At 39.2% G+C, this 26,198-nt stretch overlaps 1 protein-coding gene across 1 annotated transcript in view; it reads left to right on the top strand.

Annotated features, from left to right (window-relative positions):
* Positions 1–26,198, top strand: part of STMN2 (stathmin 2) — a 52,211-nt gene that overhangs the window by 16,384 nt on the left and 9,629 nt on the right. The window contains exons 2-3 of the mRNA XM_014853731.3: positions 11,395–11,490; positions 15,388–15,560. Coding sequence (XP_014709217.1) covers positions 11,395–11,490; positions 15,388–15,560 — 269 coding nt within the window. The remainder of the gene's footprint in view (positions 1–11,394; positions 11,491–15,387; positions 15,561–26,198) is intronic.

Raw genomic sequence — 26,198 nt, 5'->3', positions numbered from 1 at the left:
CATAATGCAAAATAAATTGCTTTATACTACCCAACATCAAAAATGTACAACCAGATTTAGAAACAGGAGAAAGAGTCAAATATCAAAGAAAGATAATGATTTTTTAAAGCCTTGCATCACTTGCATTCCCTTTCCTATTTCCATTTTCCATTCTGCCCTCACCACCAGCTACCACCTTCACAGTGGGGAGAGGCCTTTAAAGAGGTCAAGGTTATTAGATTCTTCATCTGTTATGAAATGAGAATACCATCAGATGCTTTCTACTGTTCCTTCCAGTTTCAAGATGCTATGGCTAGTGATTCCAATTGCTTTAGACAAAAGGCAAACTTACTAGTAATCTAAACATACCTATATTGATGAACTTAGAGTACGTCCTTTTGAGAAATAGTGCTCAGCAATCCAAGCCAACCAGGTTTCATAAAAGTAGAAAAACAAAATGGAATGACCAAAACAAACTGAAAACCTTCATAATACGGTTCCTCAAAGTATGAACAAACTCTCCTGACCTCTCAGGTGTTATTTGAATCTTATGGTTTCTGTGTCTTGTGGAATCTCCCTGCAAGGGAACATACAGCTCTTTTTCAAATCTATCTGGGATTTTTGTGCACGGAATTGTTTATTTCAAGAAAATCAAAACCCAGTTTTCAATCTCTTTATCTTCTCCGTAGCCATTTGCTTTATTATTAACAAAAGGCAAAAAGATATTTTGGCATGGAGAGAATAATAATTTAACAAACTACATTTGTCATAACATGAGCCTGCAAAACTTTTATGCCGCTGAAAATTACCATTTCTTAGAAGAGCTTTTATTTCCAAAAATCCCTGAAGAAACAAAAACTATATGAAAAAGAGAAAATTTAGAAACCTTATCTTGGACTAAGTTGTCTTTTATACTTCAATCCTGTTTGTAACGGTGATGACAATAAACCGACCGGAATTCAGAGGCTTCAGACGCATTACCTATTCGCTTTGTATATTGCATTTCATTCCTCGCAGAAAATTAGACTAATTAGAGTTCTCGTGTATGATGTGATGAATCCTGTTTCAGAAAGTGAGTCCTCACATGGCAAAGCTAGACGCAGAAGCATTTGATTTCCAAAACAAAAAAGCAATTTCATGGCACATCTAGATTAACCTGAAGGATTTCTTTCACGCTATTTAGCTGCCTCGAAAATGGATGCTGAAAATAAGCGCACTGTGGAAGCTGTAACACAAAGATGCCTCAGTCGCATCTCGAAGGCTCCGTTACTCTCACATGCTCCCAGAGATGCTCAAAAATAACATCACTGCAATCCTTTTATTCATATCAGGTAGTTCTAAGCCTTCACCGTATTTATATTTCCTACTTTTCAAATATATATTTGTTCATTCTATCCTCTTTGACACAAAGTGACTGTAGGACATATTAATTACATATGACTAGCAAAGTTACGGGACTTGTTTTTATTCAGGGGAAAAAAATACCTGACTGTAGAGTTTTTGTTCATTACACCAGTTACATAAGCATTTAATGCACAGTTTTTGAATGGGTGACTAAAGCAAAACTCTAATGAATGTGTTTTGAAAATCCAACTTTTAGGGCACTATTGAATAAATATAACATACTGTGCATTTTTCAAAGTTTCGTTGAATGAGACTCTGGAATTCTGCTTAGGTTTTTGGAAGCCAACAAAATGCTGGCTCTTAAGTGAGGTGTTTGTAGCTCTTGCCTGAAATTATCCTCTTCTGCTGATTATTTATATACCACTCATTTCCTAAAAAAATATTTAGGGAGACTGCTGTATGTACAGTTTGTATACTACCCAGATAAGGATTCTATTTGGTGGAATCTTAATAAATATTATTTGGCAATAATACCAAGTTAAAATACTTCTTTTATACACAGTTGGTCCTAGTAACTGTTATAAGTAGTATGGATTTCGTAAGACACACTCAAAACTAAAACAATATAGAGCTCTTCAAATGTGTAGAAACTTTACACCATTCCAAGGAAGTAGAGATTTACATCCAAACTCCTCAAGAAATATGCTTTGAACTTTTAGCAAATTTTCAGGTTGTAGAGGAATTAAGTTAAGCTACAACTGATCGAGCTTGTCGTACCAATTGCTGCAGAGTCCCTGCTCAGTCTGACTCTGTTTCTTCTCACTGTTCCATATAAATTAGCATGTTCCATTATGTGAAAACAGACAAGCCCATCGCGTGATGATAGATAGGGTTCCCTTTGAGTTCATTAAGTCTGTATTCTCAGTATCTAAACCACTGGTCAATTCAAGGGGAAGTCAACTGGCCCAGTAACTGACATAAAGTCATCTGAATCTTATATTATGGGGTGTGTGGTTTTTTTTTTTGCACTGTGATAAAAGTCTTGCATTTTCCATTCCTGAAAGTTCCTGCTTTCCCCGAGAACATAGTAGTTCACTGTATATTTATTCTCATATACCACTTTATTCAATGCAAAGACATGAGTCATAGTCAGACTTAATTCTAAAATGCATGTGAAGCTGAATCTGGGGCTTATTTTCTGGAGAAAAGCCACACATTACAACAAAGTGCACAAGGAAACTAGCATCCTTATCATTGGTGACCAAACATTTTTTTATCCTAGAAATTGACCTCACAAATGCAATAATCATTCTGCATAGGAAGTGATTTGCTGACATTTTCCTGAATTAAGAATGAGTGTAGGGGCAGGCCCCCTGGCTGGATTCACGTGTTCTGCTTCAGTGGCCCAGGGTTCACCAGTTGGGATCCTGGGCACGGACCTATACACTGCTCATTAAGCCATGCTGTGGTGGCATCCCACATGGAAGAACTAGAAGGACTTGCAACCAGCATATACAACTATGTTCTGGGGCTTTGGGGAAAAAAAAAGAGGAAGATTGGCAACAGATGTTGGCTCAGGGCCAATCTTCCTCACCAAAAAAAAAAGTGTGCAAAGTATTTTTCTACTGTTCAGCCAAAAAACTGAAGAGTAATGGGGAGAGATTCAAATCACTTGGGTGCCACATTCAGCCATTTTGGAGACACAGTTCAGAGAACATCATGACAGCCTCTAATGACCGTTGTGAGCAGCTCAGGAGACTGCAGGGAAGGGAAGGGAAGAGTCCTTCTTACTTGAGAACTCCACTCAGGCAGATGAACAGACTCCATTTTTTTCACCCTGGCTTTGTCTCATTTAAGTCTTAACCTAGGCTTATTACTACTACTGGTAGCACTGAGAACTTAAGAGAAAAATATCCGTCAACGCCCTGAATTAGCTTGATGATAACATCTTGAAACGTAACCAGAATAAAGTGCTTGCATTACTCCTGGAAGCCACAGTGTAGTTTGGTCTGCACATAGGACTGTAACAATTTCTTTCATCAGGGGAAAGAAAAAAAAGACGAGACCCTGCATGATTTAGTGGAACTCTCCTGAAACTCAGCAAGAGCTTTAACTGGAATCAAGAGTGAGGTGAGGAGCCAGGTGATAACAATTTACCACTCTTATTACAATTTTGATCACGAGGACTGATTCATGTCATCCAATTTCTTTTCCTTGTCACAATTGCTTTGCCAAGAATCAATTAAATTGAAATTTAAGAACCTCATATGTTCCTGTAAAACTCAATGATGGGTTGTACAGCTTTGACCTTCTTAAATGTCCCTTTATTTGATTTGATATCTATTCCTGCAGAAAAAAAATATGCTGCTTTAGCTGGTCAAAATATTAATCTTTTAAAACCTCCCTGGTAGCTCAGGAGACCATAATTCTTGGGGAGAGAGAGGAGTAGAATGAATGTAGTCTGAATCCATTTTTATACTAAACCAATTAGCATTACGTCATCATAACAGAAATATCTCGAACATTACCTCATGTGAGTGATCTTCTAGGAGGTTAAAATAGATCTTTAAAAATCTGAGATTTATTCCTCACTTAAATGTTGAGTCTTCAATTACATATTCATCAAGCAAAGTATTTTTAAGGTCCAAATTCAAGCCAATACAGCATACACGTGGTTTAATAAAATCATTTTAGTCTGTTTCTTCTTTGAAGAAGAAAATCACGATGATGGAGCTCCCAAAAGTACTTTTAAATGGGATGACAGGTGTGATTTTTAGAAAATAATCTGACCTTGGGCAAGAGGTCAAAAGCAATTAAACTACCAAACACCTTACACACAGTAACACACAGTATGATTAAGTTAAAAGGAGCAACAGGAGCTTAATTGATGACATACGAAAAGAAGGCACCCTAAAAAGAGCTAAGAGGTAACTGGGAGGAAAAGAGAGTGGAGGATAGGGTTAGAGTAGTGAAAAACTCTGGGTTTACCAATTTATAAACAATTGTGGTTGTAAGTCTCAGGTCTTTTTGGAACAAATCAGTAAAGAACCCCATTTCTCCCATTTTCTGCTGTTCATTTAAATCCTGGCACCAGAAATGAGGGCTGCCAACAAGGTCTACAGCTATTGCCCCCAATTTGCCAGGTCCTAAAGATGCTTCTACCTGGAAATGATAGGGTTTTTTTTTTTTTCCTAAGGAAGAGGTGCATTTAGTCAATGTTTATATAAATTAGTAGCTTCGAATAAAGAAATTTTTCCAGTGAAATCTCTAAGACACCAATGCAAATCTAATTTCTATAAAATCAAGCACAAGGGACCTATATCCTGCCTTGTGTGTGTCATCTGATTTTGTCCTTTACTTTCTGCCCAAAGACTTTTCAGAAGAAGAAATTTAGGTTGAATCCAAGTTGAGTACTTTAGAACTTGCCAAGAAAACCTCCCTCCTAGACTAAAATGATCTCAGGGAAAACATGAGAAAGAAAAGAGAGGGACTGTGCTAACAGATCTTGGGCACTCTTCAGCTGAGCCACCCAAACACAAGTCCATGGTCAGCCGTCCCGTAGTCTGAATGACTGTTATTGTGGTCATTAAGAATACTTTTGTGTTGAGACAGAGATGAGTAACCTATTCAGAGACTGAGATATTTTCTCCTCAAGTAGTATATTAATGACATTTCCAGAACATTCCTTACTGTCTTTCACATGTTCACAGGAAGCCTGGTACATATTACTACTTTTTTATAGTCAACATTAGCCAAAACTGTGGAATCAAATAAAATTTTTTCTAGAATGAATAAACGGAAGGTATTTTTATACTACTGATTCCAAAACAAGTAACAACAAAATGATAAGTCTGAGAACACTTATGGATGTTCATTCCCACCCAAGCCAGGTGAAGCAGAAAATTGAAAATTTTTAAACCACTTATTTTGAATTATTTGAACCTTTCAAAAATAATGGGGCAGATCATTATGAATAATATACATTATTTTCTTATTGAAACACTATCTATAAAATTGAGATGTATCTGAAAGTTTGAGCCAAGGGCTTAGAGTTTATGATACATATGTAAAAGAATGGGGGAAATAATTACATATATGTGGGTCTATTTCATATTTTGCCAAGTAAACAAAATCTCTCTGCTGTTTTAATCTATCCCAAGATCTAATCTGATTATTACATCTCTAGTACCAGTTGTATTGTTCTCCTCAACCACTCTTTGTTCCTCAAAGAAAAAAAACACTCCCCGGATTAACACACACAGGAAAAAGAGAAAAAAAATAGAGAAAATTCAGGTAATTGCCTGCCAAAGCATGTCATTCTTAAAATATTCAAACAACTGATGCAAACTGTTTTTTCCTAAAGTACCTAGATAATTACCACCTTCTCTATTTTCCTCTCAGCTGTGATATGAATGTGTAAGGATATATTCAGTCATATAATAAGAATATACATACTGAGTAACTTTTGAGAAACTCTTCCTGAGTTTTCCAGCCATCGATGCACCAAGTAAAATCCACAAGTCCAAAAAAAAGTTACACTTTCTTTATATAAACATTTATACCTGCGTATAGCCATGTGGTCGATAACGCACATGTGGGAATTAATTAAAGAACGAATGCCAAAGGAAAAAGGGAAGAGAAAAATGTCTTGGACTCTTTATTCTAAAAATCAATAATAATACACATTATTTTTTTGTTAGAAACAATATGTAGACAGTGAAGGTATGTGTAACACACGTGAGCAAATGGGGACAGTGGATAACATCAAGAGCAAAGCACATGGAATCAGGCAGACCTACACTCAGACTCAACTCCTCACTTCCTGATCTATCGCACGTTGGGCAAGTTACTCCACTTCTCTGAGTCTTTTGATGTCATCTGTAAATCTGAACTAATTATAGCACCTCTCTCATAACATTGTTGAGACAATTAAATGAGAAAATGTGTGCAAATACATTAGCCCCGTGCCTGGTACATTATTTGTGCTCAACAAATAGCAGCTATTACCATTATTCATAGTTCATTGTAGCCATTTGGAAGAATGGAAAAACAATTAATGTTCACACATCATTAGGTTAAGAGGATATTGCTATAGAATCATTATCCATCATGCGGGTTGAATTTTAAATGAATTCACTAGAGAAATGCACTTAGTTGCAAACATTAATAGTTAATAGCAAACTCAGCCAACTATGAAAAAGATTATATGGAATTACCTGTCACTTCCCACGTCCTTACAAACATGCATACAGCTCTGCTTGGTGTCGGGGTGTGGTGAAAAGATTAATCTATTCTGATTTCCCAAAGCCAATGAAAACAATGATTGTCAGTTCAAAGTATGAAATATCAGTAGTGAAATCTCATTAGCATGTTTCTAATAGCCTTCACATTTGCTTGGGATTTTTGTTGTTGTTGTTAATAAAAAAGTTTATCCAAATTATATATATTTCAGTACCTCAACTCCTGCCATACTTTCTGCAAGACCAACTTGTCCTACTGGACTCCGTTTTAGCAACGCTTTCTCTGGAAAGCTTCCCTTGACCATGCATCCACAAGGATCTCTCGCTCTCTTCCCTCTGCCCTTGGCTACGAATTCAGTTATTAGTTCCTATTAATTCTTCTTCTTTCATAAAGTCTCTTGCATCTTCCCTTTTTTTCCCTTTGCACTACCATTTTCCAGAGCCATATCATATCACCTCCTTCAGTTGTTCCAATGTGTCTCCTAGTGACAGGTCTTCCCTGCATAAAATGGCCAAATAAATCGAAGAAGGCTTCTATCAGGTAACCCTCGCTTCAAAATGTTTGACGGTTTCCTATTGCTAGGATGATTGTGATGGCCAAACTTTCGACAGTGAAAGGGGATGTTATTAATGGACTTAAACCAGAACAGCGCAGGCAAACCAAGACTTACAGCTAACCAACCCATGGCCACTTCTGTGCTTCTCCAACTTTCCTACAAAAATATTCCTAAGGGTGGACTCAAAACTAAACTGTCAAGCTTGAATTTAAGTTTACATGTTTAAAATTCATGATATTCTGACATTCTCGTATAAAATATATCCATGTTTGTTTTAATGTAAACATAATGTTTTAAGTCACAACCCTTTTACATGAAGAAAAGTTCAAAACATCTTACCCAAAATCTTGGAGCAAAATTGACCCTCCAGGAAGATTTATTATCAGGACACAACTCCTGAAAACACCATTGTAGTGTAGTCTGTGAAAATGCCGTCCCCTGGACACAGAGAATGCCATTCATAAAGACCATAAAGTGAATGATGCTCCTTGGATTGAGTTATCAATCCTATGTGAATTCACTGCCCTACCCATGAAAGCCTTCCATATGGTCTCTTAAGAACCCCATTTCCAGGTTAACATCATAAATATACCTTCTCTCTTCCTTGCTTTCCCCAACACTACTCAGTCTTTACTATCCAGGTCCGTTTGCTCTGGTTGCCATATAAAATACAGGACATTCAGTTAAATTTGAATTTCAGAAAAGCAAGGAATGATTTTTAGCATGCCCCATTCAATATTTGGATTAAAACTCAACTAAGAGTCTTGTATTTTTATTTGCTAAATCTGGCAACCCTAACTGCAAAGCCATTCCTGACCACCCTCCCCACCACCCCAGGGCTTTGAGGTTCTTCTGAATTTCTAATACAAGTCATCTGTGCTTCCATTTGATACCTACCCTGTGTTGCATGTGTTTCTATCAATTTTTGTATCCATTTAGTTCACTTCTCTGAGTTGACACCCTACTGTGTCCTTGAGAATAGGGACACTATTGTATCTCTTTGTGATTCCATAATGCCTCACAGAAACTTCTGTCCATAGGTGGCAATCATACTTACTTGTTAATGGAGAAATTGATTTAAAATCAATGAGCAAGATGGCCAAAAACCATTAATTGAGCAACTACTTCTGTTCCACCCAAAACTACACTGTGAATTATTTCAAAGAGCTTATAGTTTAGTAAACAAAAATTACATATCAAAAACCAGTAGTTGGGGCCGGCCCAGTGGCCAAGTGGTTAAAGTTCCATGCACTCCACTTCGGCAGCCCAGGTTCACAGGTTCGGATTCCAGAGGCAGACCTACTCTGCTTATCAGCCATGCTGTGGAGGTGATTCACACACAAAGTAGAGGAAGATGGGCAGACTTTAGCTCAGGGCCAATCTTCCTCACACACACACACACACACACACACACACACACACACATACAAAAAAAACAGTAGTGAATAACCCTAGGTCCAAGGCTGGTGGCATAGTGGTTAAGTTCGTGTGCTCCACTTCAGTGGCCTGGGGTTTGCAGGTTCAAATCCCAGGCGCAGACCTAGCACCACTTGTCAAGCCATGCTGTGGCAGCATCCCACATAAAATAGAGGAAGGTTGGCACAGATGTTAGCTCAGGGCCAATCTTCACACACACACACAAACCAGTAGTGAATGACCCTAACCAGTATATACTCAAGTATAACAATATGTAATCCAGATTGTGTAGTACAGCCAACTGAGGGCAATGGGAGATCAATGTGGGTAGCACACTAAGAGTGAAAAACAATGAGGAGGGAAGATCTGAACTGGGATTCAAATTGTGGGAAGGATTTAGAGAGGAGAGGAGAGGACTGGGAAGGGTAGTGCCACCTGGGGAAAGTTTGGGGCAACTGCAGCAGGGGAAAGGAAACCCTTCTTTGCAGAGGATGCCTTTGCCTCAGGGAAACCATCAGGATTTCCTGGGCTGTGGCTGCAACTGGTTTTAAGGACTTCCTAGGATTCAGAGCAACTAGATCAAGGAGACTATGCAATAGCTGCCACTAGGTAGAGTCAGCGATATAGAGTCATAGCCCCTGATAAAAAATAATCCAAGTAAGGATGCTATTTAAGAAATCACCCACGGAGGTCAACTGGGTTTTGTGCTCAGACCACCTGGGAGAGGAAAGAGCAAACCTTATCAGTCATGGTTATACATTACACTTAGGGCTCTAAATGTGTGAGTGCCTGCCAACCTTTATACCCCCCTCTCTTCATTAGCTTATGGAGCATCATTAGAGCAGTGGTCTTACTGAAAATTACGGAATTTCGCTTCCAAGAAACTGAGGACAGATGTTGGGGCGTGTTCTCTTCAGTAGAAATTCATGTTCTTCTGCAGCTTTAATCTGTCACTATTCTATGAGATGGCAGATCCTAGATTGTATTTTTATTTTGGGATTGGCCCTCCCTAATAAAGTTGGTATCTTTAACACGTGCTTCTAATCTGTGCGTAATTTTGCAAAATATTTTGGATACCTTATTGCATTCTCTTACCAAAAAAGGTACAAACCTATGAAACCCTGCAATTCTTGGTTTTGATCAGTTCATGAAATTAAATGTATTGAACCACAAAATGTTTCTATCCGACAGAAATTGTGATTCCCACTGAACATCCAGGTACAGATCTGCTTGGACCTTTATAAGTGATGTAATTCTACTAACTAAATAGACACAGAAAACCAAGAAATAGGGTTTCAACCTTCTAAAATTTCAAAGACATCCAGTAAAAACCTCTCAGAATGTGTGTTGGCAGGATTGTTATGACACAAGGCAAATTGTGTTGCTTATTTTAAGGAAATAAGCTAAAGAGGGAGGGAGACTCTTTTATAGAGACCTCTGGATGTGTTAGGTTGAACCTTATGCAATACGACGACCTTTGACCTTTGCATCTGGCTCAACAATATGCGAGCATGTCCAACCCTCTGGACACATTGAACCTCACCCTGAAAGCAGAGCTAGAAGAAGACCTCTTAGCAATCTCAAGATAGATTGAGCCACTTCATTTTATCCAGACTCCCCAGCTTTGTCACTGGCCACATATGACTTTGGCCTCTGTGGACCAGTTTCATTTGCAAAACTGGTGGTGGGAAGGGTGCACAGCTGACTAAATGATATCTTAGAACCTTCCCAATCTAACATTATGTTACTCTAAATTAGCCAGATTTTGAATCTGTTTCCTGCTGGCCAACAAAAGATGCACCTATCAAGAGTGCCTGAACTCATCTTCTGGAAAGTCTCACCTTCCCAAGGTTCTCATTCTCTCTTGGGTTACAGGAAGGATCCGAAGACCCTGACAAAAGGCAAATGTTACCAGTGAGGTTCAATGTGTCACTCCATCACCATCTGTTTATACTTCCTCACAAGTTAGTGCACGATGTATCTGTCATTTTTCTTAATTTATTTATCCCACCAATTAGATAACCAACAAGGGTGAGAGGATCTCACCTCCTTATCCCCATCTGGTTGTCGCTTGTCCTGGTGACAACCAACAGTGATAGGATGCCCTCCAAGGTTACCTGGACAGGAGGCCTCTTGAAAGAGAAAGGGGGAAATGAAATAGGGAGGGGGAGTGAAGGTGGAGTGAGGTCACCATCTGAACTCTCGCAGCTGCTTGGTGAGGTGGGCGCCCAAACTGGATCACACACAGAGAAAGGGAGATCCTGATCAGATCTCAAACCTAGGTTTTTGGTGTGTGTGGAAAGAGGGAGATATAGGGAAGTGCACTTGGGGATGAAGAGAAAGCAGCAACATAGGTCTCTGGAGAATGTATATGCTTAATAACTATCCTGATGAGTTAGTTCTCTGCCTATCCCCAAATGAGTATGTGGCCATTCAAGTTGAACCAGCAAAGAACACCTCCTGAATCTTACTTATGTACAACAGACCTGCACGCACATGTACTAGAAATAACCAGTCTCTCTGTTAATATGGTCTGTTTTTCTTCCTCCAGATCATTCTTGTCTCTCCCTCTGGTCCTCCTGGATCTCAATTCCTTCTGCGTTCCCCTCTTTCTTTAGCTCTCTTTCCCTTTTTACCTAACCTGCTATAATATGCATCTTATGTCCTCTGTAATAAGGAGTACGCACTTCAGAGTTCCGTTTCTATCTTTCATTCATTTATATTTTGTGAAAGAGAGCAAAGCCGTGTCCCCGGCAACATTCATTCTGCGAGACACTCTAATTATTATTCAAATTAAAAGAAGGATTAAGAGGAAATTCAGAAAATGAAGGATACTAATTGGGGGCCTTCTATTTCAGCCTACAAGGAAAAAATGAAGGAGCTGTCCATGCTGTCACTGATCTGCTCTTGCTTTTACCCGGAACCACGCAACATGAACATCTACACCTATGATGGTGAGTTGCCCCTGCTAGCTAGATCCTTTGGAAAAGTTTGAATACTTTTGTTTCTCTCTCACAGCTCCTGATATAATTAAATCAATATTTTATAGATCTCAGTAGTGACTTGCTGTGTCTAGCTAATAGGTCTTATTGATTGCCTATTGCTCAAAACAGCTTGAGTTTGATGCTAATAACAGCATATTAACATCTCTTAAGAAACATAGCTGAATTGTTATTAGCAGCCGCATATCAACATCCACAATATGTCCAAGGCTTTTCTTGCAAATAATATAGTATGCTAAGCTGTGGTTACAACAGATCGTAACTTGCAAGAAAATGCTTTATGCTAAGAAAACTTGGGAGGGAAAATCAACAACCATCCCAGTTTTTGCTTTAGGGTAATCTTTATAAAGTTCCCGTACTTTGTGTGTGCGTGTCAATAACCTAATAACTTCCAGTAATAAAACCGACTTATGACTGAGGCCCCAGATAGAGATGATTTAAAAAGAAAAGCTTAAAGAATTGGCATGGCTGTAGACTTTTTTGCAATGCAACCCTTCCTGTTTGATTCATCCTGACTCATTCTAGTTAGTTTTGTCTCCTTCCTGGCTCTGCCACTGTCCTGTGACCTCCAGCAAGTTACTTAGATTCTCTGAGCCTTATTTAACTTTAGTATCTTCCTCCCAAAGGTTGTGGTGTTTAAATGGTCTAATGCAAGCCAAATGCAGGTGTAATTCTCTTGAAGCCCTCAAAAATGGTACCCTTCATTCTCAACAATACCATCCTCACTTAATTCAGTGAATTTAATCAAAACATGTGTTGCAGGTATACAAGTAGCAGATATAGCTGAGGCATATTTGGCTCCCTGTTTGGCTCACAATTGTTTTACTTTTCTACATATGTAAAGAGATACCTTAAAGATAAGGTGAAGGGATCTGTGGCAGTTAACCCCTTCTGTGCCTTTAAAGCATATTCTAAGACTCAAAGGTGTTTTCCTTCCAAAGTCATTCTCTCATGGCAAACTGCATGAATGCTAATTAACTGTTTCCTGAGGAAATGTCCTTCATGAGAAAGGTTTCAGCTTCCAAACAAAACCCTCATTAGAATGCAGGCCCACTGACTACTCTGTATAAATTCATTCAGTCAACAAATAACCGAGACAGATCCTTAATCTGCTCAATGCAGCTATAGTCCAGCTCCGTTCCTTCTGAGAGTCTAATCTCTCACTACGTGTTGCCACCGAGCCTCCAAAGATGAATATGCTTGGCCTCTCCTTCAAGGAACTTGGGGCCAGTAGAAGGGGCTTACGATATACAGTGAGTGAGTGAACATGGCTGGGTTCGTGCTGAGACAGAGGTTATACTCTGTGTCCTGGTAGGACAAAGAAGATGACAATGGTTTGTGCCAGTTTAGGACTGAGGAGGGGAAGGAAGAAAATCAGAAGTTATGTATAAGCTGAGTTTTAGACGTCGAATAGACAATTCAACATTTCTCGTGTGCTGCTTCCTGAAAGAGTTGCTAGAAAATTTCAAATCTCTAAAGTCTTTGTTTGCCTTGTACTTCTGTATTAGATAATAATTTAAAGTGTGCATTGCAAACATTGCAAGAATTAATAATAATTCGTAGAAGTATTAATTATTGTTTACATTTATAAACACAAAGGGCTATGGCCTGCACTTTACATTTAGAATCTTTTACCTTTTTTTTTTCTTGGAGCATCTTTACAATTTAATTTTTTTTAAATAGCTTTGTTGAGGTGTAATTGACATATAAAACACTGTACATATTTAATGTACAGAATTTGATGGATTTGGACAAGTATTCTTTATCTTTTAATCTGCACAACAAGCTTACAAGAAAGGTACTCTTTTTCTCTCCCTCTTTTTGATGAGGAAAGGAAAACTTCAAACAGCTAGAAGACTATTTTCATGCAAATGTGGGCAGTTCTGATTCCAGAGTCTCTAACCCAGGACATTTAAAATCCCGTCATCTTCTCAAAGAAGCTATTTTCGTTTGCCCATGTTCTCTCACAATCCTTTTCCATAAACTTATAAACTTTTAATAGAATTGTATTTAAGATATAAGTAGAAACTTGGATGCCTGCAGGAAAATTTAAAACATTTTTACATTTGTGAAAAAAAAACCCCACATCATTGCTGATATATTTTTTGAACTGATTTTGTCTATGTGGTCTGTGAGCATTTAAGGATCTAAGGTCAGTTCCTGTTCACCTGGCATTTTACTTGAACACAACCTCAAAGTACACTAACCAGGCTGTGAAAAGAACGTTAGTGGAACTCTAATATTCACATCAAGAGAGGTAATATTTCTTCTCTGTTCTGCACTAGTCAGAACTCACCTGGAGACCCAGCCAGATTGGTTGCCACGGACATCAATAAATTAGAGTGCGCTTCGAGGTTCGAGGCAATGCAGTGCCAAAGATCTAGAAACGGGGCACTTCAGGGGACTGAGGATGAGTTAGCCTGTGGGGGGAAAATCTTGACGTGGAAAATCAGATTTTCAAATACTTGAAAGATGGTGATGCTCGACAGAAAATGGCCTAACTTTGGGAAGGTTCAGAGAGCAAAACAAGGACCAGTGGGTTTAAAATGAGAGAGATGCAGTCTGGAAGTCAAAATAAGGAACATTCATCTGAGAATGAGAGTTGTCCAATGAGCTCTTTAAAAAAGTCATTATAGGGACCAGCCCGGTGCCATAGTGGTTCAGTTCACGCCCTCCACTTTGGCGACCTGGGGTTCACGGGTTCAGATCCCAGGCACAGACTTATACATCACTCATCAAGCCATGCTGTGGCAGCATCCCACATACAAAATAGAGGAAGATTGGCACAGATGTTAGCTCAGGGCTAATCTTCCTCATCAAAAAAGAAAAGAAAAGTCATTATATTTTACCAAGTTATGTTATATAATTATAAATATCCTAACAGATGCTAGCTGACTATCACTCCATTTTATATTGTAAATTATATTATAAATTATTGTGCAGCGTTAAAACTTGAGGCTCTGATGATCTGCTTATTTTTCCCACATTAAGTCACTGGTGAAAAAAATGGCTGACATTCTTCAGTTCATAAGCATTTTTTAAATAAACTCGGTGTATAAATCAGGGAAGCAGATGTTGCCACCACTCTGCACCACCACAGTGGCTTTCCCTGGCTCCTCTCGACCACTGAGGGATCCTGAAGAAGGACATTCTAAGTAGCAATAAAACAGGAGCAGATATCATGGTGGGGTCTTGTCTTATTGTCCCCATTAGACAGCAAGCACCTTGAAGACAAGGACCTCATCACAGCATCCTCCCCAGAGTGGACACCACACATGCCTGACCACTCGGGTCAACAAACATCCTGAAGGCAAAACCAGCAGGGTGTTTCCCACATTAGCATTGACTTGGCCAAATACTGCCAACCATTCAGGGAGCTCCTGTGATCGCCAGCCACCAGATTATATATGAGAACTGGAGGACTTTGTTATCTTCCTCATCATTCAGCCTGAAAATGCCTCCAGCCGTGGTAATTTCCAAAATCAATCAATCAATCTAAATCTGTGCTACTCGATTTTCTTGTGAAGCTCACATATATTCAAAAGGAAAATAAGGTTTAGTTTTAGGCTATTTTTTCCTAAGTATGCCTAAGTATTATTCAACTCTCTATGGACACTGTTGAATTTCCCAACACTGTAAATATTTATTCTGTTAAAATATATCCATAATTATACTAAAGAAAGAGGTCTGAGGTGTTCAGAACAACGTAGAGCAAATGATCACATGCAGCCTTTTTTTCTTATTTGACAGAATAACAATGCTACTTTCAATTGTCAGAATTCATATTTTTAAAACAAAACCATGCTGCATACTCTGTATACTTAACGTCCTCGAATATTCATTTCCTAGATATGGAAGTGAAGCAAATCAACAAACGTGCCTCTGGCCAGGCTTTTGAGCTGATCTTGAAACCACCATCTCCCATCTCCGAAGCGCCCCGAACTTTAGCTTCTCCAAAGAAGAAAGACCTGTCCCTGGAGGAGATCCAGAAGAAACTGGATGCCGCAGAGGAAAGAAGGAAGGTAACTTTCTCCATAGGTCTTTAAATTCTTCTCTCTTCTTCCTGTCTTCCCCCCCCCCCCTTTCTACACACACACACACACACACACACACTTCTAGCAGAGGTTCCAGAGGACAGTGACACCTGAATATGTGTAGGTCTTCAACAGACACAAAGCTAAATACAATAAACAGCCTTAGGCAAATTAACTCCAGGCGTTGGGCTGGGCAAGGGTGCAGGAGTGCTGAGTCCTCCGTCTGAGGGTCCTTGTCCTGCCCCCAGTGTAGCATGGTTTTCCTTGGAACTAGAAAGCAGCAAATCCTTCCTCTGAGATATTTCCTGCCCAGATGCTCTTCACCCCGGGATAAGCACCAGGAACCTGGTCCAGTCCTCCTCAAGGCCTCACTACCTACCCTTGAAGTTTCTCCTTCCAAGATCAGGACCTCTCTGGGATCCATGAGTATCTTTCTCTACCCATTTCTAAATCTTGATGGCATTTTTTCCTTTTTTCCATTGGTCCCTGTTTGTATTAGAGAAGTTTTCTTTGCCAAATCTGTAATTTTCCACAATCAGATGAGTAAGAAAAGTCAAGGGTATTAAAAATGGAGGGCACTCCGAAATCCCAAGGACTCTATATGTAGAGATAGAAGTCATGTCTGAATACATTTGTGCCAACTATGTAATTATGGAAGTCCACCCCATCAAGATGTTCTTGACCAACCCAAATGGAATTATTTTAGCTAATTCATTCCTACATTGTGTTTTCCACTGACTTATTATGATATATTTTTAGAATCATGTAGTCACTACGGATACATTCCACGCACCGTCTTATGATTTGAATGGAAACTCTGCATTTATAATAATTTTTAATTTTATTAAGATGTTGTCTGTAAAAGGTTAGCCAACACATTAAACGCTTCTATGTTGGATAGTTACCAAGAGAATGAAGATAGGACTTCTCTGAAAGACTGAATTCTCTAACAAGGAGTGCAGGACAAACCCAAACGTCAATGTGTGTGTGTCTATGTGTGTATGTATGTATGAATACATATGTAATATCAAATAACAATGCTCAAAGATTAGAAGTCCTCTGATTAAATTTCATGAACTAGAAAATATTTTTAGTTTTAACCCTTGTGGTTGAAAAATCTTCCTGTGTCATGTAACATACTGATCGTAAGTTCAATTTTGACCTATGAGTGAGGTTCTCCAAGTGTCCGAGTATTTCTTTACATACATATTTATTGTATTTGACCAATTCTGTTGTTATAGATATGGATTTTTGAAGGAGGAAACTGAGCCACTAACCCAAGCATATGTACAAGAAGTTGCTTTAAAAAAATGTTTGCCAGCTTTTTTTATTGTTGTTTATAGCTTTCTTCTCATCGTAAAGCTAAATTAACTTCTTCAGAGTTACCATCCATCAGGACTTTGCTGCCAACAGATATAAATAACTAACTATGCATGTTGCATTCAAGGCAGTTTAAATTGTCACCCAAGAGAACTAGGTTTCTAGGTAATGTATTTAATTCAAAAGAAATTATTAAAAGAGAAAGAAGAATAACATAGAGATGATCAAAATTAACTAGTGTTCTCATAAAACTGCCTGAGTTAACTAATTACTGATTCTGGTGAAATTCCTGCACTCTGACAACAATAAATTATCAACAATTATACATTTATACAGTTGAATTATACTGCAAATTGGCCACATGGCTAAAGGACATTTACAAACGTAATCACCCAGCATTATGACACTCAGGAAAAATGCCCTTTGAAACTCTTTAAAATCAGTATGCCTTCAGATTTCTGGTATTACTTGTTAAAATTTTCAAGGCAAAAATCATTATATCGAATATGTCCTGGTAGAAGGGTTTTAATTAGGAGAAACTATAACTAATTAACAGAAAGTGCCAACTTAAAAAATCATTGATTGATTTTATTCTATTGGGTTGTACTAACTTAATTAGCACTCATTTGAAGACCTGTTAATTCTCTTTAAAGAGCCTTCAGCAAGTGCATATATCTCAATAATTATCTTAGTGAGGACATGCGTATAACCAACACCCAACTCAACCAGCTAAAACAAAAACGGGGTATGTGACTAAAAAGTCTAGGAGTGCTTGCAGCTTCAAAATCAGCTGGACCCAGGAGATGGAGCAATATTGTCAGGAAACTTTCTTGCATCTCTTCCCGCATCTAATTGGTTTCGATATCTGGAAAGTTTTGTTTCAGTCAGTCAGTCTCAAGCTATTTTCCTCGCATATTAGCAACTCCAGCAGGAAGAGAGCTTCTCTTTCCTAATGGTTCTAACAAAGGTCCTGGAATTCAGTCCCGATGGCCTGTCCTGGATCACATGCCCTACTTTGAGCCAAGCATGGTGGCCAAGGGGACGCAGTACTTTCACTGGCTAGCCTGGACCACATGGTCACTACTGACCTGAAGAGGACTTGAGGTGAGGTCCCTGGGGTAAGAAATGGGGAGGACCAGCACCCCAAAAGGAAACTGAGGAATTCTTACCAGACGAAGGGGAAACGGGTCTGAGACAAGTGCCGTTACAGACCTCCACAATTTTTATCCATAAGTGTTTAGTGTTACTATAACAGTTCGAATAATTGTTGAGCTCATATACTATTCAATTTGTAATTCCCTTCTTTAGCCCTCCCAGCATCCTGTGTCGCTATTTTCATATAAATAGGATGAAAAAAATCACTACGCAGCGGTATAAACAGCACTGTCCCATAGAAATATAGTGTGAGCCATATAGTATTTTAAACTGCTCTAGCATCACACTTAAAAAAAATTTTAAACATGAAATTAGACATATGCAGCTAGTAGCTACTAAGTTGGACAGCCCAGATACAGATGATTAAGCCAGAACATTTCTGGTGAACGATGGGGGGACTCTTTAGGTCTAAGTTTTTCAAATTGATACCATACAATTATTCAGATTCAACTTTCCTTGGTTTTTTTACATATTCCCTAAGGATTACATTGATATAGAAACTCAGAAAGTTAAAAAGAAATTTTCATGCTATGATTTCAATCTTTACATTATCAGAACCAGCCCTGGTGAAGTTTAGGACCTGCTGTAAGTAATAGGATCTTCTAAATCCCGTGCTGACTTCCTTGGCTATGTATGATCTCAGTGTCTGCGTCAGTTCCTCGGTGTGAGGAAGCCAGGCCCAGTTCTCATCCGCTATTCTCTCCCACGGTGCTCAGGTTTGTTTTCCCTTTGTAGCACTTAGCACAACTGGTAAGCATATGTTTGCATATTTACTTAACCCTAAGTCCCCCCATTAGATTATAAACTCCATAAAGATAGGGATTGTGTCTTTTGTTTAATAGTGCCTGGCAATAATTAATACTACAAATATTTTTAAATGAATAAATAAATGATAACTTTCAGAGCCGAATGTTAAAGTAGCAATGTATAACTTGTTTTGACTTTTTATTTCATTCTCCCATCCTAAAACAAAATAATAGTCAATAAGTTTCCAAATGACATCTTCTGAAATTGCACTTAATAAACTCCACAATCCCGAGAATTCTTAGTCTGGGGAAAATCACTCAATTGACAGATATTTCTTGGGCACCTACTATTTGACAGGCATTGTTCTGGGCGCTAGGATACCCCTCCTGACCTTACATTCCAATGGGGAGAAATAGCTAATAAGTAAATATATAATACATCAGATGATACTAAATAAAGCAGGACAAAGTGAATTGATAGTGCTGGAGTGCAAGGCACTATTCACATGGAGTGGTCAGAAAAGGCTGCTGGAATATGAGAACATTTGAAAAGAAGCAGGAAGATAGTGAGAGAGAACATTTGGAAAAAAGCGTGAAGGTAAGGAGTGAGCTGTGCAACTCTTCTCTGGGGGTAGACCATTTGAAGTAAAGAGAACAGCAAGTGCAAAGGCCCTGAGGTAGGAAAGTTTGAGAAATAACACCAAGGACAGCATAGCTGAAGCAGAAGGACCAAGGGGAGACTGGTAGGAACTGAGATCAGAAGGTAGTATTTCAAGGACTTTGACTTTGACTTCAAGTGAAATGAGAGGTCATTAAGGAAATAAAGATGTTTCATGACTTGATATGAATTGCAGCTTTTCGGAAAAATATCTGCTTAAAAAAGCTGGGTGACTAGAAAAATAAATAGTGTTAGATAAATGGAGAAAACATGGAAGTGTTCTAGACTAAGAAAATGGTTCCAGAATTAAGGATACCCAGAGGTGAGAACATAGATTGTGTGTTGTTAGGGCAGTGGGTAGGCCAGTAGCTTGAACTAGTGGATTTGGGACTTGGGTAGGGAGTTGGGGAGTAGTAACGTGAGACTGTGGAGGGCCTTGAGTGACAGCATAGGTGCTCAGACTCCATTAAGTAAGAAATGAGGAGTCACTAAAGGCTTTCAGAAATACACAGATGTCAGCCTAGCCCAGTGGTCAGCAATGTTTTCATTGTCCTGGACCCATTGCCTTTCCCATAAGTCCCAAGGTTTAAAAGATTCTGTCTACCAATCATGCTACATGTAAATAAGAATTTGTCCTGGCTATAATCACAGGAATCTATAACTGCCAGTTAATATTTCCGATTATCATAAAATAGTAAGCGTTTTCTCACTAAGTTGACATAACTCTAACTCAAAGTAAATATAAAACTAGATGCAGATATAGATGTGAAATATTTCTGATAGGGCTTTTAAAACATAAGAAAGGCTAAGAATCCCCCTCCTTCTCCATCAGTACCCTTGAAAGGCCTGCTTCTGGGAGTTTAGGGACCACATCTGGGAACCAGTGACCGAGTCTGTGTTGCCCAGGGCCTTTGGATTCACAGCTGGAAGGCTGCCATGCAGGCATCTCCATGTAGGCTGAAATTCACTTTGTGCTCAACATTTTGGCAGTTTCCCCAATTCCTCACTCCATCTGTTGACACTATTGCAGCCCTGTCCATCTGCTTCCTACATCAGACAGTCCTCCCTCAGGCTCCTTTGAGCCAGCATTAATGCTCCATTGATTAGCTGATGGAAGAATTTTGTTATGAAAGGATAAGTCCTTTTCGTACTTTTTCTCCCTTCTTTGATCATCCCTGGGAATCAGTGTTCCCCTCCACGAGATAGCATCTCATGAGGCCAGCTTAAAGCTCACATTTTTAAATCAAAGTTTCCATAGCGCATTTGACCCACGTGGGTCAAATGTTATGAACACTTTTGTCATCCATCCATCCACCCATCCATCCATCCATTCATTCATTCAACAAACATTTGCTTAGTGAGAGGCAGCAGAGCCAAGCCAGCCATACATCCCAGTGGACCCGGCCAACTCCAGCTTCCTCTTACTGTTTGGATATCATTATTAGTGATTTCTCCTTCCAGTCTTCTAAGTGTCCACTTATAAATCTTATAAGTCATATTGTCCCAGTTTAGACAATCAATTATATGGTCATTCTAAGTAGAGCACAGTGTTTAAGAGCATCCTTAAAAGCATAGTGGTGAAGAACATATGGTAAGAGAATGCCTGTGGTCAAAGTCTGGTTTCACCACTTAATAGCTGTGTGCCCTTAGGCAAGTCACTTAACCTCTCTATGTGTTTTATCCCTATATGAAATGAGACTAGTGATAGGACCTATATCACGGAGTTATTGTGAGAGTCAGAAGAGTTATGCTACATAAACACATATTACAAGCACTGTGAAAATGTTAGCTATTAGCATGTAAAACTACATCCAGTCCTGACCTCGCAGAGATGCCGGTGTAGCAAACTCATGACTTTGCAAAGAAAAGAAGTTTTTCATGAACATAGATACTGAAATGTTACCATACAATACGTTTCATAAATATTTTTAAATATTATAAAATATTATTCATCAAATACAAAAGATAGACAGTTTGATAAGTAACACCTATATAAATAGTTCAGCCCAACTAAAGTGGCTTGAAAAAAGTTAACAATATAAAAAAATGATGAGAACAAAGATTTTAAAGACAGTGATAAAATCTCACCCTAAAATAGGTTAAATTGAAAAGAGCACTACTCAAACCAGGCCAGTGAAATGTAACTGGCACACTGACAACATTGACACAATCAACTCCAAAGTCACTGAAGCTCTGAAAAAAAGATGTGTTGCTTGTTTTTAATAAAGTGGCATACAAGTGGATTCTTAGTCATCGAGCCTGGTAGACTGACTTTTTCCGTTAGTTGGCATCTCGCATGTGGATGGCAATTAAAGTTGAACCCAGGAAAAGAGGAGGTGGTTTGTATAACAATGCATGAACTGAAATGCTGGCTTATCCCCAATTTAACATTCGGGAAGCATTCTGCTCCTTACAGAATGTGGCACATGGGCCACAGACTCCTCACTGTGTCATCCCCTCCTTGAACAGCGTCCCTGTGATTCTTTTCCCAGGACTTAACCACAGTCCACGTGTTAGAGGCTTTGGCAACGGGGCTCCTTCTAAAGGTCTTTGGATTTTAATCATTTTAAATTTCTTGTTATGCTTCTGACTCTTCAACACAAAGTGAATATTGCCCTTTTGATTTACGCAATTATATTCAGTTGTCATATTTTAACAAGACATTACTTGTGACTTTAGCTGGGTTCATAATATTTTCTCATTGTTAACAGTAAAGCCAATAATTAGGGACACATCATCTAACCTACTACTTAAAAGGCACTTTGGTACCAGGAGATCTAGTGTGTGGTAGATGGTTCTGGAAGGCAGGTAATATACCCAAACAGTGAAAAGGGACAAGAAAATAAAGGGGTAGAAATATATTTACTTCAGAAATAAATGGAAAATGAGCACTATTTAAAATATAGCCTTAAATCTCATATGGATACATCAAGTAAAATGAGTTTTATATACCACTTAATTCAGATTTATCTTCCACTTCGTTTGTACGGTAATTAAACTCTTATACTCAGTAATATAGGAAATGGTAATGAACCTCTTCGGAAAATGTTAAAGTGCTCCTAAATGTGTAATAACTCTTCTCCCCATCCCATTATTTTTCCCTTCACGTGCCTCTCATGTAACGATTTCAGCAATATGGAGTTGGGCGTGAGGAGGTTTATGCCTAGAAAAGGTGTGCACTAATAATGCGCCTCTGCTATTAAAACAGCACGATGCATCCGGTGCCCCAGTCGCCCAGAATGTCATGTTGGGTGTCTCAGTACTATAAATACTTCACCTTGACATTTGCTTTATATCAGCTGATCTTTATTATGCCCTAACTTTCCTTTTCAGTGTTTTAGTGACCTTCTCCATTAGGGGCATGCTATTCAGAAATGTTCCTCCATAGTCAGATCCTTCTCCCTTGAACAATTTATTTTTAACAACTTTCAGCAAATCCCACCTCTCCAACCTCCCTATCAGTCTGTAGTATCAAAATTCCTTTCTGCTAATCTGCCCAAGCAAGGACTAAAGTAAGAATACCTATTCAGCCGTGTAGTAAGAACGCCTACTAAAATGAAGGAAAGTGCTTCCACTTTTGTATACCGCATGTCGTTATTCTGCATCCTCACACTCATTGCATGTCATGTTTTCGTGCAGTTTTCTGGACTAAATGCTTATCTGCTCTTTGCTAGAAATATTGGAATCAGAACCAGTTTTTTTCTTGAGGCAATGACTGGAAGATTAAGCTATATTCATGACAGGAGCAATTTCTCCCCAGGCATAAAGTTAGAGAAGTTATAGGCAGTGATTTCTGGATGCTAGACTATGAAAGAAGGAAGAAGAATTATGACTTTCCGCAGCACTGGAGTTACAGAGACCTTAGGAACCAAGGTCAAGGCCCCCCACGACTAGTAGCTCCGCGGAAGAATTTTTTTGAGTTGAGTGCCTATAAGAAAGGATCAAACTAGGGAGTCATAAATATTTTCTCAGTGAGAAATTCTTTCCATAATCAGCTTCTCATCCTGTATTCTTTTCATGCACTTGAGCTTTAAATATTTGAAACATAGATAATTATTAGGTCCTACCAATGCATTGTTGAGACACTGGTGGCTGGAACATTCTCTTCCAATGTGTGAGAAAAGGCACCACAGATGTGAGAAGCCCTGAAGTGTGGCCTGGCCCAGTGTGGCAGGTCTTTGTCACTTAGCAGTGGCCTCACGTGAGAACACTCTGTACTGCCTTCTGTTTCTCTTTCACTCCGTTAATTGTGCTAAAGAAACGCACTTGACACCTAGGCTGGGTAATCTCATTTAGCCCCAATGGCTGCAAAAGTACTAACGCCATTAACGAGGCATTTCAGACTGAGCCAAACACCACACTCCAGCCAATGCAGTAAGTAGGCCTGTCTCCATCACTGACAGTGGGACCTGTGGGAGTCTGTTCACACAGACCGATTACGTCCCACCAAGGCAAGAAATTTGAAAAGTTACGTGCTGCCATATTACCCTTTTAATTCCAAGGTCTTCCCTTCTCAGTCCCACCCTCTGTTCTCTCCTGACTGTTTTTGGGTCTTTCACAAAAGAAAACCAAGAATGCAGATATAAACCGTTAGGTTACAACACAATTTAACAAAGTGCCAAAGTTCATTTGAGCATCTGAAAATTAAAAATTACGCAGTTGCCTCTTGATAACTATCCACGGCAATGCTCTCTGTGAGAAATGGCCGTAAAAAGTCCAGGAAGATCCTCTCCAGGGCAGCATTGGAAACAGTGATCTATGGGAGCAGAGGAAAGGAAGGACCTGCTAACACACTGAGCAAACATTTCACGTCTACCTGCCTTTAGCAGCTGCAGCTGATGGACATGTGAGGTAGAGATGAATACAATCTAAAAGTACGTACTTCTATAGAGAATTTTGAAAAGTTAAGTTTTGTCATGCTTTATTTTGATTGGTTTGGTTTGGTTTTGTTTCCTGAAGCTGCCCCCATGGTTTTCTGTCCATTACAAGAGAAACCTTTTAGTGGGCTCCAATCTTATCCCTAATTCTGGGACACATCGCACCCTTGTTTTTTGATGACCCAGACTTCTCTCCCTCTAGAGAGTTTTCTGGACTGGAGATTATATGGATTGGACTGAATTTTCTGAAACGAAGGATAAAGTCATTTCCTCTAACTTCTTCATGGTGCTCACTTAACTGTGAAATTCCTGTCAACACGGCCCCATTCAGCAGATGTGTGCGGGTGCAGAGGAGCGTTAGGAAAGGGCTGACAGGGATCAACCATGAGGACCCCAGAATCCGCTAACTGTTGATAAGCAAAGAAATTGGAACAAATATCCTGCACATGTGAGATAGCCAAAATTTTACTTTTGGGTTTAACCGCATCAGTAGGTTCAGTTGCCATCATCCCTTAATCACAAGTGTTTGTGAGGTAGGTACTATCTTTATCCATATGCCAAAAAAATAATTCCATGAAGACTTTTCTCAAAGAGAAACTTTAAACACACACACACATACCCCGTTAGTCAATCTCTGTCTCTGTCACAATTCAGTAGTGCCGGTAGAGGTAAATAAGCAAAATCAATGTGGGAGGCTTTACCAATAGTCCCACCTAGAGGCAAGAGGATGAAGCAGCTAGAAATTATTTTATTCATGTCCTTCCAGACAGGTTCCGTATGGTTTTCAACTTATTTCATTAAGATTTTCTCATCGTTTTTCTTATTAGTTTTTTTTTTACAAGCTATAACAAATCAAGAATATGATGAGTCTACCAAAGATGTCAATGAAACCATTATGAGGCTAAAACAGGAAATGGGGCTGGTTTCCAGCATTTTCTCTCTAATCCCCAGTGAGTCACTAGACTTGTTCCTGATAAAGTTCGGAATAAGCACGTCAACAAAAATTCTTGAGGCTGTCTGATTTTACCGTTCCTATAGAATTTTATCTGAAGAGAAATATCTTCTCCTGTCAGACTTCATATTGTTTCTAGATCAAGATCTCTCCAGGAAGGCCCCACAACCACTACCATCAACTAAAATGTTTTCCTATTAATGCTTTTAATGGTAATCAATACTTAACACACCATGGAATATTTTTTTGATTTACCATTGTTTAGATATTCACATTTGCAATTACTCCTTTGAAGGGTCACCTTAGAGCACCAGCCAATCCTAGGGAATCACCCAGGAATCAGAGTGGGTAGTGATTTAGTCATAAACCAGGATATTTAAGTGTCCTGAGTAAGACTTCCCTTAGCTGCATATTGTGGAGGAGAAGATGAATGTGGAAAGAAGTTACAGGACACATCCAGGAGCACCAGCACAGCTAAGACTCCAACACAGGCCTGACAGCAAAGCCCACACCAGTGTGTTTTGCAAAAGGTGTCTGTGAATGGCCTGCATTAGAATCACTAGAACATGACTTCCTGGGTCTCACTATAGAATGGCAGAATCCAAATCTCTGGAGGATGGTACCAGGCCTCCACATTCCTATCAAGCAGCCCAGTGATTGTTCACAGACGCTGTGCAGAGCCAGGCTGATGCTGCAGGGGAACGACAGCGCACAAATTGGGAGGCACTGCTGGGGTGGGGCGCGTCTGGCTCAGGTTTCTTCTCTAATCCCTGAGCAACAACAGGGTTTCAAAGATGACCCAGGTGACCTCAGCATGTTCAAGGCGGGGCCAGAAGAGGAACTTTCTGTTGTCCGTGGCCACATGGACATTAAGTTTGCACTGTTCATAAGTCTCCAAAGAGAATTTGGCTCATAAAA

Source organism: Equus asinus, chromosome 12 (assembly GCF_041296235.1).
Source record: "Equus asinus isolate D_3611 breed Donkey chromosome 12, EquAss-T2T_v2, whole genome shotgun sequence".
In the NCBI taxonomy this organism is placed as follows: domain Eukaryota; kingdom Metazoa; phylum Chordata; class Mammalia; order Perissodactyla; family Equidae; genus Equus; species Equus asinus.
Note: the sequence above shows the minus strand (reverse complement) of the source record. Positions and strands in the feature narration are given on the sequence as shown.